Raw genomic sequence first — 13,176 nt, forward strand, 5'->3', positions numbered from 1 at the left:
GTGATCTGAAGGCAGCATGTATACACTGCTACACTGTCCTGGGCATTTGAATGATACGTCTGTCGATCAGGCTACTGTCCACAGACTGTGCCATGCTGTGGGAGAGGGAGAGAGAGACAGAGACAGAGGCAGACAAACAGACAGACAGAGACAGACAAAGAGAGACAGAGGGGAGGGAGGGAGGGAGGGAGGGAGGGAGGGAGGGAGGGAGGGAGGGAGGGAGGGAGGGAGGGCACAGTGGCTGCAAATGGCAGCTTCTGTGACACAACGAGAGAGAAAGGGAGTGGGAGAAGAGATGCAGGGAGTGAGTGAGCAAGAAACAGTGAGAGAAAAAGAGAGCGAGAGAGAGAGAACTGCTGCCAGCAGAACTAGATCAGGTTGCAAATATTGATAGAGAGGCTGTTCAGCTAATAAGCAGAGGTAATTATCTCTTTTAATTCAACATTTTTATGGGAAATGTGACAAAGGACTTCAATGCTACTAAAAATTGTCAATGAACACAAGTGCTGAGGGAGTTCAGAAGATGGGGATACAATGCCTTTTTTCACATTGGGAAATTGTTAGATACCTTTTTTTACGCCCAGCAACGGAGGACAAACTGAGGACAGAGTGATTCAGTCAAAGAGAAGAAAATACACACATTTGTCATGGTTTTGTTCTTCGTGGGGACCGATTGACCACAGTTGTATTTCATGTATGTGCGATGTATGTAGGAAGAACTCGCTGACTGACAACAACAGAGGAAGGAAAGATAGCAGATATAGAGCTCAATGATGAAGAAATTCAAAGGGTTTCTGTGTCTGTGGCTCAAAAGGATGGAGTGGTTCTACCCTTAGGAATCAAAGAAGGAGAGACCAGCTCTGGTGGCTTAAACTCAGAGGGAGAATGAGGCTTCAGTTTGGTTAGCTGGGATATGAGCCAGGAGGATACTGTGTTTCAGCTCTAAAGTGGGGTAGAAGAAGAACCAGGTGAATAATATAAGGTAAGAAACTTCACATCATGTTTGACTCTGCTCTTTCATACAACTGCTTTTCCTCATCATTGGTGTGATATTGGTGGGGACAGCAATTACGTAATGGGGTTTAGTGTAATAATAAATACAAAGTCCTTTGTCTTGTCCAATCTAAATGCATATAGCACAGGTATGTTATTGTGTAAAAGAGAAGGCAGATCTTCTTGTCGAGATGAAAAGTTAATTTCCAAAACGCTCTATCCACCCATTTGTTTTGTTTTCTCATCAGAAATGATTACTTATGGGAACTTTCATGTGTGTGTAAAATATTACTGTTCTCAGATTTTGTATTCATAGATTTTAGATGTGTATGAAAATGTATTTTTTTGGTGCAAAATGCTATATATCCGTTGTTTAGCTGGAATGGAACGTTTGTATCCTGTATATTTGACCGTGATACGTGTTTTTCTCACCTAGCTATCTTATGATGAATGCACTTACTGTAAGTCGCTCTGGATAAGAGCATCTGCTAAATGTTTTACATACAGATCTCATACTACTGTATTGAAAAAAAAGTTTACAAAAATATATATATTGATGTCACAAATGTATCATTTGTACAGTTCTTTATTAAAAATGTCGTTTTTTGTTGCATTTGACTGTGTAAAACCTCGCAATACTACTTATTTCTGAGAGTGAGGCGTTTAGCAAAAAACGTGATCATTTGTTTCTCTGAAATGAAACCATCAAGTGAGGGATTTGAATCAAATACATGTCATTGAACAACCCCATGCCACAATTAGATCATGAAAAAAAACACACCAATCTCTTTTCTTATGATTTCTTTAAGCAATAAAAGCTCATTTACCAACATTTCTGAAAATGGATAGATAGTGTTTTGAAGTATATAGTGAAGTGTTCCTCATTAACAGCCCAGTATATGGATTGTGTATATGATCCTCCTGACACCTACAGTATCACTTCACATCTACGGCTGGTACGAGATGACTGTATGATGCTTAGGGTACACCGGTTCCAGACAGTGCTACATCTAAAAATACATTTCAATCCACACGCTATGCACACATTCTACGCTCAGAATTATAAACGAATGTCTGAGTACCAAATCAACACATATTTCTCTAAGGTTATATCCATTGAGGAGATCATATACAATGATTATGGACCACTAGTTGCATTCGTGACAGGAGTTTTTGGCATGATGCGCACTAACTTGACTATTCAACTTGATCACGTATGGAGCTTTGTCCAGCAGACAGCTGTCAGCTGTACTGTACTCAAGACATAACCAAAGAGTTAACATTTTATTTAAAAAATACCAAGAGCATTCAAGTTGATGTACGGTAGTGCTCTGTGTTTCCCAGATAGATCAATGGTCAGATCCTGCCTGCCTGTCATCTCAATAGCACAGCACAAACCTTAGCTTCATATTACGTACATAACTGATGCCATTAGATTCTCTTGGATGAATCCATTCATTATACATACTTGATTTTAGATTTGAATATGTGTTCAGATGTGGAAATAGAATAAAAAATTCAAGACATTTAAGTTTTATTATATCATGTAAGCTACTCCTGGCCTAAGCAGCATGTTGCACTACGTGCAATGCAAATGTGCATCTATATTAGAGTTTATGTATAATAAGGTTCATATTTTATATTTTAAAAAGTACTCAGTGGTTTTCGCAGTGACTAGAACATCGAATCACGTATGAAACATGTACTACTTACTACATTTATTAAACTGGTGATTTCATTCCAAAACACTTTAAGTTGGTAAAGTAGCTTTTATTATTTAAAGATATTATGAAAGAGATTGGTGTGTTTTTTCACGATCTAATAAATGGCCTCGGGTTATTTAATGACAGACATGTATTTATTTAAAACGCATCACTTGATGGTTTCATTTCAGAGAGACAAATAACCATGTTTTTTTGCTAAATGCCATATTTTGCTAAATGCCATAATGCCCTCACTTATTTTTTTTGTATTTTACTAGGCAAGTCAGTTAAGAAAAAATTATTGTTTTCAATGACGGCCTAGGAAGAGTGGGTTAACTGCCTTGTTCAGGGGCAGAACGACAGACTTTTACATCGTCAGCTCGGGGATTTGATCTCGCAACCTTTCGGTTACTATTCCAATGCTCTAACCACTAGGCTACCTGCTGCCCAACACTCAGAGAAATACATAGTACTGCTAGGTTTTACACAGTCAAATGTAACAAATAACCACATTTTTTATAAAGAACTGTACAAATGATACATTTGTGACATCAATATTAAAATAATAATAAGTAAATACAGTAATATGAGATCTGTATAAAACATTTACATTTGACATTTTAGTCATGAAGCAGATGCTCTTATCCAGAGAGACTTACAGTAAGTGCATTAATCTAAAAATAGCTAGGTGAGACAACTACACACCACAGTCAAATATACAGGATACGAACATACCATTCCAGCAAAACAAATGGATATATACCGTTTTGCCCCAAAAAAAACAAATTTTCATTCACATCTAAAATCTATTAATTAAAAATATTTTCTGATTAAAAAACAAAAATGTGATATAGCGTTTTGTAAATAAACTTCTAATGTTCACTTGCTTGGTGTCATAAACTAAGAGGTAAATTAACAACATAAACAGCATGCGGTTTCCTAGCCATAGACCTTTGTAGAGCCTAGCCTTTGGGATGCCACCTTGTGGGATTGGCCTGTAATCACTTCATTGATCAAAAGAAAACAGGTGGATGAAAAAACTGACCACGGGAGATATTCAGGCAGATTGTCTTGTCCAGTAACACATAGACGTGACGATAGGATGATCGTTAAATCACGGATTTGCAATAAAGCAATGAATGATTATGATACACCCTGCATCAGCACAAATACACACATACAAACACACACGTATCTCTTTTGGTTTCAGCTGAACAGTAACTTCAGACGGAATTTCAAACACAAAATATTGTCCTAGCCGCTAGAGTGTGACTTATCAGTCTGTCTTTTATCAGGAGAGACACATAATGTTATAGAAAATGGCTGACTATCAGAGTTTGCCTTTCCCTTGCCATGGTCAAATCCTGTCTTGAATGAAGTTCACTATGATAGAAATAGAATGAACAATAGGCATTCTATTTCTGTGGTCATTATTATATTGTCGAATGCATACAATGTAGTAACAAACTGCCCATGTAACTGGCCACGGCAGATGTACAGTACTGTACTATGAAGGTGTGCTACCAAATTGTGTCCCCTGCGGTTAAGTGGTGAGCTACTCTATAGGAAAATATGTAGGTCACTTGAGACTACACGAGTGATGAGGTGAGCCATAGGAAAATACGATGACACCTGATCCTGAGCTCTTCCTGAACAATGGACAAAGGGTGCTGGCTGCGATCACGGTCGCCGTGTTCAATTTCCTGCTTTCCTTGAGATGGAGTATCTCCTTTTCCTCCCGGCCTCGTGTTCCACCCCCCATCCTTCGTAATTTTTTTTACACATAATCGAACCCCATCAGGATCATTCAAAAGCATTTCACCTTACCTGCACACTCAAATCACCTCCATGCTTTGTTCACTTGTGTGTGATCCTATGTGTGATCCTGTGTGGGATCCTATGTTTGATCCTGTGTGAGATACTGTGTGTGATGCTATGTGTGATCCTGTGTGTGATCCTGTGTGTGATCCTATGTGTGATCCTGTGTGTGATCCTGTGTGAGCTCCTATGTTTGATCCTGTGTGTGATGCTATGTGTGATCCTGTGTGTGATCCTATGTGTGATCCTGTGTGAGATCCTGTGTGTGACCCTGTGTGTTCAGTGCAACTGGACTGAATCCTATGTGAGTAATAACCACATTGTACTTTCTACAAAGACATACTCATGAGTTATACTTTGGTTGTTATTTCAGACATAACAAAGTCACCCTAAAGTCAGGTTATTTGAAAGTGAAAGGAATGACAATGTAGAAATGTAGCAAAAATATGCCACACAAGGTATGATTTCCCTCACGTGCCGTGGTATTCTTGGCATCGACTCTGCAAATCTGTCTTTTCACACACACACACACGGAGGTATGCTGTATGTGTTCGCTGGAACATAAAGGTAACGACTACATTTTGCCAAATTTCCATATCTCAATAAAATCTATATAACACATAAAGCAAATAGAATTAAAGGCAGAGTTATAGGTGTAGCGGTCTACTTGTGTTGCATTTATAACATAGACAGATATAAAGTAAGGTAAGAGGATTGGTGAAGCTCTATACTGTACATGACTAATCTAGATTCAGCTGTGCTATAAAGATTTCACCAAAACCACCTACTGTCGAATCCAAATAACTTCGGCATTCTAACAAAGCATACATTCTCCGCATTGTGACTTCTAAATCAAATTCCATTGCCTGCAAATCCATTAATGCAGCATGCTGCTAAAGACTTTCTCCAGCATAGACCTGGAGGCACATAACTAATGACTTGACGCACACACAGGGGGTTTAACTTTCATTGAATCAATTCATGTGTTGCCTGATATACTACTATAGACAGTATGACATGAGGACCGTTGTCGGCCATAAGGGGATGGGGGGCAAGCTCGAAGATGGATGACATAGAATACAAACATAGTGAAATGCTGAAACCTTCCGTAGACTCTGTACATTGCAAACTGTGTTTTGCGATATTAGTGATTAAGAAAAAATATGTATTGGTTCAAATGATATATTGTATGTGTGCAGTAACAGTAGTGGTGAGACATTATCATGGGATAATCAAATCCTTTGGAAGAGGGCACAAGAGCAGACATAGCTGTCATAATATATTACAGCAACTGACATAGCAACTCTGTTAGACCTGGCTGTAGAGTACATCCAACTACTGTGTGTTCATGGTGAATGGAGTGAGACTGAGAGGCTGTGGTAGAGAGAGGGAAGGACCGGAGGGATTTAGTAGTGCACGTCAGTGGACGGTTGTACACCGTCAAGCCTTCAGAGTGTTGATCCGGGGTATAGGGATGAGACAGGGACGTAGCCAGGCGATAAAAGCTGGGGATCCAGAGGGACCTGTGGCTGGCTACTGGGGGCCTATAGACACTTTTACCCTGCTCTGCTGGTTACCCTGGAGACTGGACATGATGTGGACCAGGTGACGTCTGTGGCCCTTCGTAGCCGAGGTCTAGTAAATTAGTAGACAATATCTATACAGAGATGGATAAATCATTACAGATTGGCAAAGGTGTTTGTAAACCTAAGGCTAGTGTGTTGTACGGTGTGTGTGGCGCAAAAAAAAAAGAAGTTATATACAGTGTGTGTGTGTGTTTCTGTGTGTGTTTCTGCGTGTGTGGTGCGTGAGTAAATATGTTATTCTTTAGTATGTACATGTTTATTTTAATTCTATACAAATATGTTTTAAATGTGAATGATTGATCCCTTAACCATGAGAACGGTTTCCGTCTAGTATTGAACATGCACACAAGCAGAGGGTGGAGAAATGCAGTATACGTATTTATAAACTGGGTGGTTCTAGCCCTGAATGCTGATTGGCTGACAGCCGTGGTATATCAGACCGTATACCACGGATATGACAAAACATTTATTTTTACTGCTCTAATTACTTTGGTAACCAGTTTATAATAGCAGTAAGGCACATTGGGTGTTTGTGATATATGGCCAATATACCACGGCTAAGGGCTGTGTCCAGGCACTTCACATTGCGTCGTGCCTAAGATCAGCCCTTAGCCGTGGTATATTGGCCATATATCACAAACACCCAAGTTGCCATATTGCGATTATAAACTGGTTACCAAAGTAATTAGACACACCCCCCCGGGCCTTATTGCTTAGAAATATAGGAGGCGGTGGTAAAATGCTGTAAATCTTACACCATCCTCGTTGCGTGATTAATAATACTGCAAATTATACTGAATCAGGTCAAGTAAATAGAGCTTGAAACCTGGCTAAGTAGTGACAGAACATTTTCATTTTTAGACCTCTCCCTCTCCCTCTGCCCCTGTGCTTAACATCTGTGATGGCGCACCCATGAAAACTGTGGCACGCACAGGAGTCCCCTGGGAGTCCTGAATTAAACACATGCATGCACACACACACAGCCAAAAAAAAAAAGAAAAGACATGATCAAATTGAGTGCAATGCCGACACGACAGCCAGAACGGCTCAGTACATAAATTAACACACCGCTGAGATAGGAAGCTTTACCATGTTGAACTTTCCACTACGTCCTAGTGTTGATGTAGCTGAAATCTGATAATTCTACCGTGTGTACTATAGTGTACAGAAGGCTGCAAAGAAATTGTGAATGATGTCTGGTAGCATCTCATCGGTTCTAAGCAAGTGGCCGATAAAAGCACAGGAAACGTCTTGTGATAGAAGTGTCTGGATCTAGCTAGCTCCTCTCCACTTTGCACGGCAATCAACAAAAACACTTCTGAAAAGGGCCATTTGGAATGAATGTGTGAGTCGTGATCAGGCTTCGGAAGCAGGAGGTAAAGGGATGGGGTGGGGGACAGGGTGTCTTTTGTCTTTTGCCATTCATATTGAAAACAAATTCATGATAAGAATCTAGCATTTTGTCAAGAGTCAAGGTAATAGCACTAAGGCCATAATAATAACACCATAATGTACAAAACAAGGAATCTTATACGGTATGGTGACCACATCATGTAAGGTATTGGTGTCAATAGATTATGTGAAATGTGGTTGTGGCATGGGGCAATAGCCTGACGACTACTTATGAAAGTCCAGTGGCATAATGGATTATGTGTGCATGAATTACACCAAATAAATGTATTTGTAGTGCAGTTCCCCAGAGACTTAAATGGTGAAGTACTTTGATACTGATATGCTGTAATATGACAGTTATTTCAAAGTACTGACGTCCGTATCCCTCTCTTCTCTCCTCAGGGAGTGGTCGGCCGAGAGTACAACAACCCACACAGCACACCTTCTCCCTGGCTATGACCGGCTGAGATGGAGCTCTGGCATTGACACCACTGGGAAGGACCTCTGAGTGATCACACATTGGGACATCCGGGACCTCCCACCTACTCCCGACCCTGCAGCCCGGGCCTACGTGGCCAGCATGAGTGTGGGGCGGCTCAACCGTTACAGCATTGTGTCATCCGAGGAGGAGGCGCTGCGGCTCACCAACATGCACGGCAGCAGCAGTGGTGGAATGAATGGATTTGGCAACGGCAAAATCCACACACGCCGCAAGGTCCGCAACCGCTTCGTCAAGAAGAATGGCCAATGCAATGTGCAGTTCGCCAACATGGAGGACAAGTCGTCGCGCTACATGGCCGATATGTTCACCACGTGCGTGGACATCCGTTGGCGCTACATGCTGGTGCTGTTCACGCTGGTGTTCGTGCTGTCTTGGCTGGCCTTTGGCCTGGCCTTCTGGGTCATAGCTTTACTCCACGGCGACCTTGACAATCCGGCCGGAGACGACAACTTCACGCCCTGCGTTCTGCAAGTCAACGGCTTCGTGGCCGCCTTCCTGTTCTCCATCGAAACCCAGTCGACCATCGGCTACGGCTACCGCTGCGTGACGGAGGAGTGTCCCGTCGCAGTCTTCATGGTGGTCTTCCAGTCCATCGTGGGCTGCATCATCGACTGCTTCATGATTGGTGCCATCATGGCCAAGATGGCACGGCCCAAGAAGCGGGCACAGACGCTGCTGTTCAGCCACAACGCAGTGATCGCCATGCGCGACAGCAAGCTGTGCCTCATGTGGAGGGTGGGGAACCTGAGGAAGAGTCACATTGTAGAGGCTCACGTCAGAGCTCAGCTCATCAAACCCCGGATCACTGACGAAGGGGAGTACATCCCCTTGGACCAAATAGACATCAATGTGGGCTTTGACAAAGGCCTGGACAGGATTTTCTTGGTGTCGCCCATTACGATTATCCATGAGATTGATGAGGATAGTCCACTCTATGGGATTGGTAAAAATGACCTGGAGACGGCAGACTTTGAGATCGTGGTCATACTGGAAGGAATGGTCGAGGCGACTGCCATGACCACACAGGCGCGCAGCTCCTACCTGGCCACGGAGGTGCTGTGGGGGCACCGGTTCGAGCCGGTGCTCTTCGAGGAGAAGAACCTGTACAAGGTGGATTACTCTCACTTTCACAAGACCTACGAGGTACCGTCCACCCCGCGGTACAGTGCCAAGGACATGGTGGAGAATAAATTCCTGGTGCCCACCTCCAACTCCTTCTGTTATGAGAACGAGCTGGCCTTCCTCAGCCGGGACGAGGACGAGGAAGAGGATGTGGTGGGCGTGGGCGTGGGCGGTGGTGTCAGAGTGCTAGCCAACCTGAACAGTCCGGACCGGACCAGTCGACACGAGTTCGAGAGGCTACAGACCACTAGGGGACTGGACCAAAGGTCGTACCGCAGGGAGTCAGAGATATGACCCCTGCCCTTGTACCTACCTGGGGTCAACTTTTGATACGTTTTCTTTCCTTCCAAGGGTAAAAATGCAGAACAATGCAAAGTGCCATAGGAAAAGCTGACTACTGTAATAGGTTGGAAAGAAAATAAGGGGACAGTGAAAGGGAAAGAGGGATACTGTTGGGAAGGAATAGGTGAAAGCAAGAGTACGCAGCTCGCAAAACTGTGGTAGAGAATGTCGTCAACAAAAGGAAAAGGCCAGTGAAGGACCTTAATTCCTTCATGGAAACTTGAATATTTTTTCATAATGTCATTTGAGTTTCAATGATGCATCGAACAGGTATAATGACAAGACCTAATAATCAGATACTAGGTGTTAATATTATTGCTTAGATAAGTTGTTTTGTGTGGAGTACCTTTTTTCAAAAAACATATTTAAAAAAATATTTTTGCTATTTCAACTCGCTGTTGGGCACAAAGGATAGTGTTACAGTTTAAAGCTTCCCATAAGCTTCCCACATTGCTGGAATTCACAATCGCTGTAACGGAGTTCGATGGCACTTTGAAAATTCCTGTAAAAGTGTACTGCAGCATTCAGAAGCAATGAACCATGCTAAATCATTTAACCATCCATAAGCCATTGAAGCACAACGTAGTTTCACAACTTGGACTTAATTTGAACCAGTTGAGGGGAATACATATAATTTGCACTATTAGCTGAATTTAGGAGTAGGCCCAATAGTAATGCAGTAAATTAATTTAGAATGGGCAGGGGGGAACATCTCAAAATTCTCTAAAAAGAAAATAAATTGAATTGATCATAAAACATTAAAATAACACAGGATTAATCTGACCTCAACGAAGTTTGAAACAACTATAGGGGAAATATCATGACATTTTTTTTTTCTCTCTTTTTATTCTCTTTAAAATGAATCTATGCACATCATTAATGATATCAAGGGACAGAAACTGAATGGATTTCCGTAGAAGATGTTATGATGTCGTCCAATCACCATTGCATAATTCTACAAAGAGAACGGGTTTGATAAATGTGTGTCTGAACTCAATGAGGGTCGAGGGCCTTCACATGTATAAAGTGTTTCCCCTCTAATATCTTTATAAGTAAAGAGCAGTTATCGTATGCTATCAAATCCCTTTTGATAGAAAAGTTCAAATAGTATGCAGAAAGAATGGTACTTTACCAGGTAAATTGATGTGAGTTAAAGGAATAATCCACTCATGATGATGGTGTAAGTGACAATTTGCTTTTTGAAAGTCCTACATCTTGAAAACTTGATTCATGACATTTTCGGACTATATCAACAATGGACTAATGAAAAAAATACTAAATATAGTTTAAAATATAGTGTATTATTCCTTCAAGTTTTGCTTTGCTCGAAAACTGTCATCAATATTTTCCTAATGGTCTACACAGGGTATGCATGTGGGGCAGGGTTAAAATTTGTAAAAGGATTAATCCCATGCTTTTAGAAACATACTTTAAGGGCAAGTTATTAACTCCTATTAAGCACGAGACACTATCTGTGACATGTTGACAAAAGTCCGTAGTTGATTTGATTCAATTACATCTAAGAAGCAATAGGCTTACATGATCAGGTGGACAGACAGTATGAAAAGCAATAATACTGAAATGTACCTCCATGTTATGTACTAAACATAAATGGTGAATGGCACAAAGCTAAATTTGGCTATCATGAGTCTATTTGTGGAACCCGCTTGGCTAGTCTAGTGACTCTATTCTCTCGTGGTGCACCTGTTATATAACTCGCGCCACACTCATCTCTCTGACAGTGATGTTTTGAGTTTCGAGGAGAGCTTTCACCAAAACATCATGTATAGACATCCTTCACTTTACTGGAGTGCTCTTCAAAGTTCAATAACTCAAGAAGTAGCTGAGGAGCTGAGTTAAGTTGGGTTTGGAACAACATTATACACATTATGTTAAGAATGAGTACAATAACAAAAATTATTTGTACGGTGTGTTGCTATGATATGGAAGCCTAAAGGTACCAAAACTCAATTTAAAATGCAAATTGGAATGGAAGTAACAAAAGGAGTCATAAATAGGAAGGGTAAATGTGTCTTGAATGTTAATAATCTAGGTTCAACTTCAAGCACAAAATCAAGCAAAATCAAATAAATGTCATATTTTAGTATCTACAGATTTGTTTTTGTCTTAGTTACATTTACTGAGTAGTTTGTAATTGATCAGTATCTAGGTAAAGAAAGAAAACTAAGGTGCATGACAGACTCATTTTAATCTTTGGCATGAATCGTAGCATATGAAATGTATACCTTGAATTTATGCCTGCCCATAATGCACTGCTCTACTAAATAGCACACAATATATTATGCTGTGTCATGAAATCATTGAAATCCTCATTGAAATGTGCAGTTCATGTCCCCTAAAATACTACTTTTCCTCTTACACCAAAATAACTGCCCTTGTATCTAAGAGAGGAGGAAGTAGGAGGTATAGTACTGTAAGACTAGCACAAGAAGAAACACCATGATGGTCATTCAGCTGGCTACAATGACTGATATTTTCCTAGTGTTCCTTTTATCCCAGGGGTATCCCCTTTCCCCTAAATAATGATACATAATGTGTTGCTTTTTAGAACTTTTAGGCTAAGAGAGATTTTTTGGGGAGATGAATGAAGCCTTTTTGTCCCAATCCTAGATTTTATGCTCATTGCCTTCTGGGAAGGCTCTGGTATCCTAATGTGTGACACCTTTGTACCTACTTATTATGTTTCGGTGGTATCCATGGTAAAGCATCATCAGCTTCTATGCTGCATCATCGGAATGCAAAATTCCATCATGCCTTTTTCTTTTTTATCTGAGGGATTCTATTAAGTTTTAGTATTACCCAACCTGACTCCATGAAAACAGAGAATGCACTAGCTGTACACAGCATCAATAAACTATATTAGGTAACAGCTAAATACACACAAATCAACACATGTTTTTTTTTTTTTTTAGTTATTTTTAAATGACAGTATTTCATTGAGATACATTAGAACAAAGTCATCCATATTTATCGAATATTTTAGTACCAGAAGAAAATCTGAAGAAATCACAAAGAAAGAGGCAAAAATTGATTTATTGCCTCAGGTTATCAATGATTTGATTTTGTTTCATTTCAGCACAGAAGCTTATGATTAAACAGGTATTTCTCTTAAAGGGATGATTGGAAAACCTTTGACCTCTGTAGAAGTCTTCCTATGGCTCAGGTGAAGAAACGTGCCCTGGGCTTTTATTTTAATGCATAATGCAATGTCAATTAAATTATTCGATTAAAACCTAATTGTAAAAGAAAACTGGTTGGAGTGCATATTTTGTTAAATTTGCTTACTTCATGTACTTATCTTTGTAAAACTGAAAACATTGGTATTACATTACAGTAGTAGCCCACAACACAACAGCTGCTGTGAATGAACATAATATTCCACCATTTTGTTTCTCCCACCTAGCAAATTTCTGTGTTGCATATCAACCCTAAAACGCAGGTGGTACTCATAAGGCCTGACTAATCAAATCGACCAACTAACAGAGAGCTGTATCATGATGACAAATGTGATCAGACTGAGATCACAGATCAACATCTGTGTTGCCGAGGTGACCAGATGCCTCTCTGGTCTACGGACAATTATTCGATCCAGTCGTTCAATAAATCACTGTGACATACACTCACACAAACAGCCTGGCGGGTCCAGGAGCCTTTTGGGACCCGATGGAACAGAACTGGAGGACAACCAGAGACAGGT

The 13,176-nt window shown here is 40.7% G+C and overlaps 1 protein-coding gene across 1 annotated transcript; it reads left to right on the forward strand.

Moving 5' to 3' along the window:
• Nucleotides 1–253: 253 nt before the first annotated feature.
• kcnj12a (potassium inwardly rectifying channel subfamily J member 12a) lies at nt 254–12,729 on the forward strand. Its single transcript, XM_055924395.1, has 2 exons — nt 254–982; nt 7,895–12,729. Exon 2 carries the CDS (start codon nt 8,073–8,075, stop codon nt 9,408–9,410), a length of 1,338 nt encoding a protein of 445 aa, XP_055780370.1. The 5' UTR covers nt 254–982; nt 7,895–8,072; the 3' UTR covers nt 9,411–12,729.
• Nucleotides 12,730–13,176: the final 447 nt, after the last annotated feature.

This window comes from Salvelinus fontinalis, chromosome 1 (assembly GCF_029448725.1).
Source record: "Salvelinus fontinalis isolate EN_2023a chromosome 1, ASM2944872v1, whole genome shotgun sequence".
Classification (NCBI taxonomy): domain Eukaryota; kingdom Metazoa; phylum Chordata; class Actinopteri; order Salmoniformes; family Salmonidae; genus Salvelinus; species Salvelinus fontinalis.

Coding starts and splice junctions, on each gene's coding strand:
- kcnj12a (XM_055924395.1), top strand. CDS start 8,073: ATGAGTGTGGGGCGGCTCAACCGTTACAGCATTGTGTCATCCGAGGAG.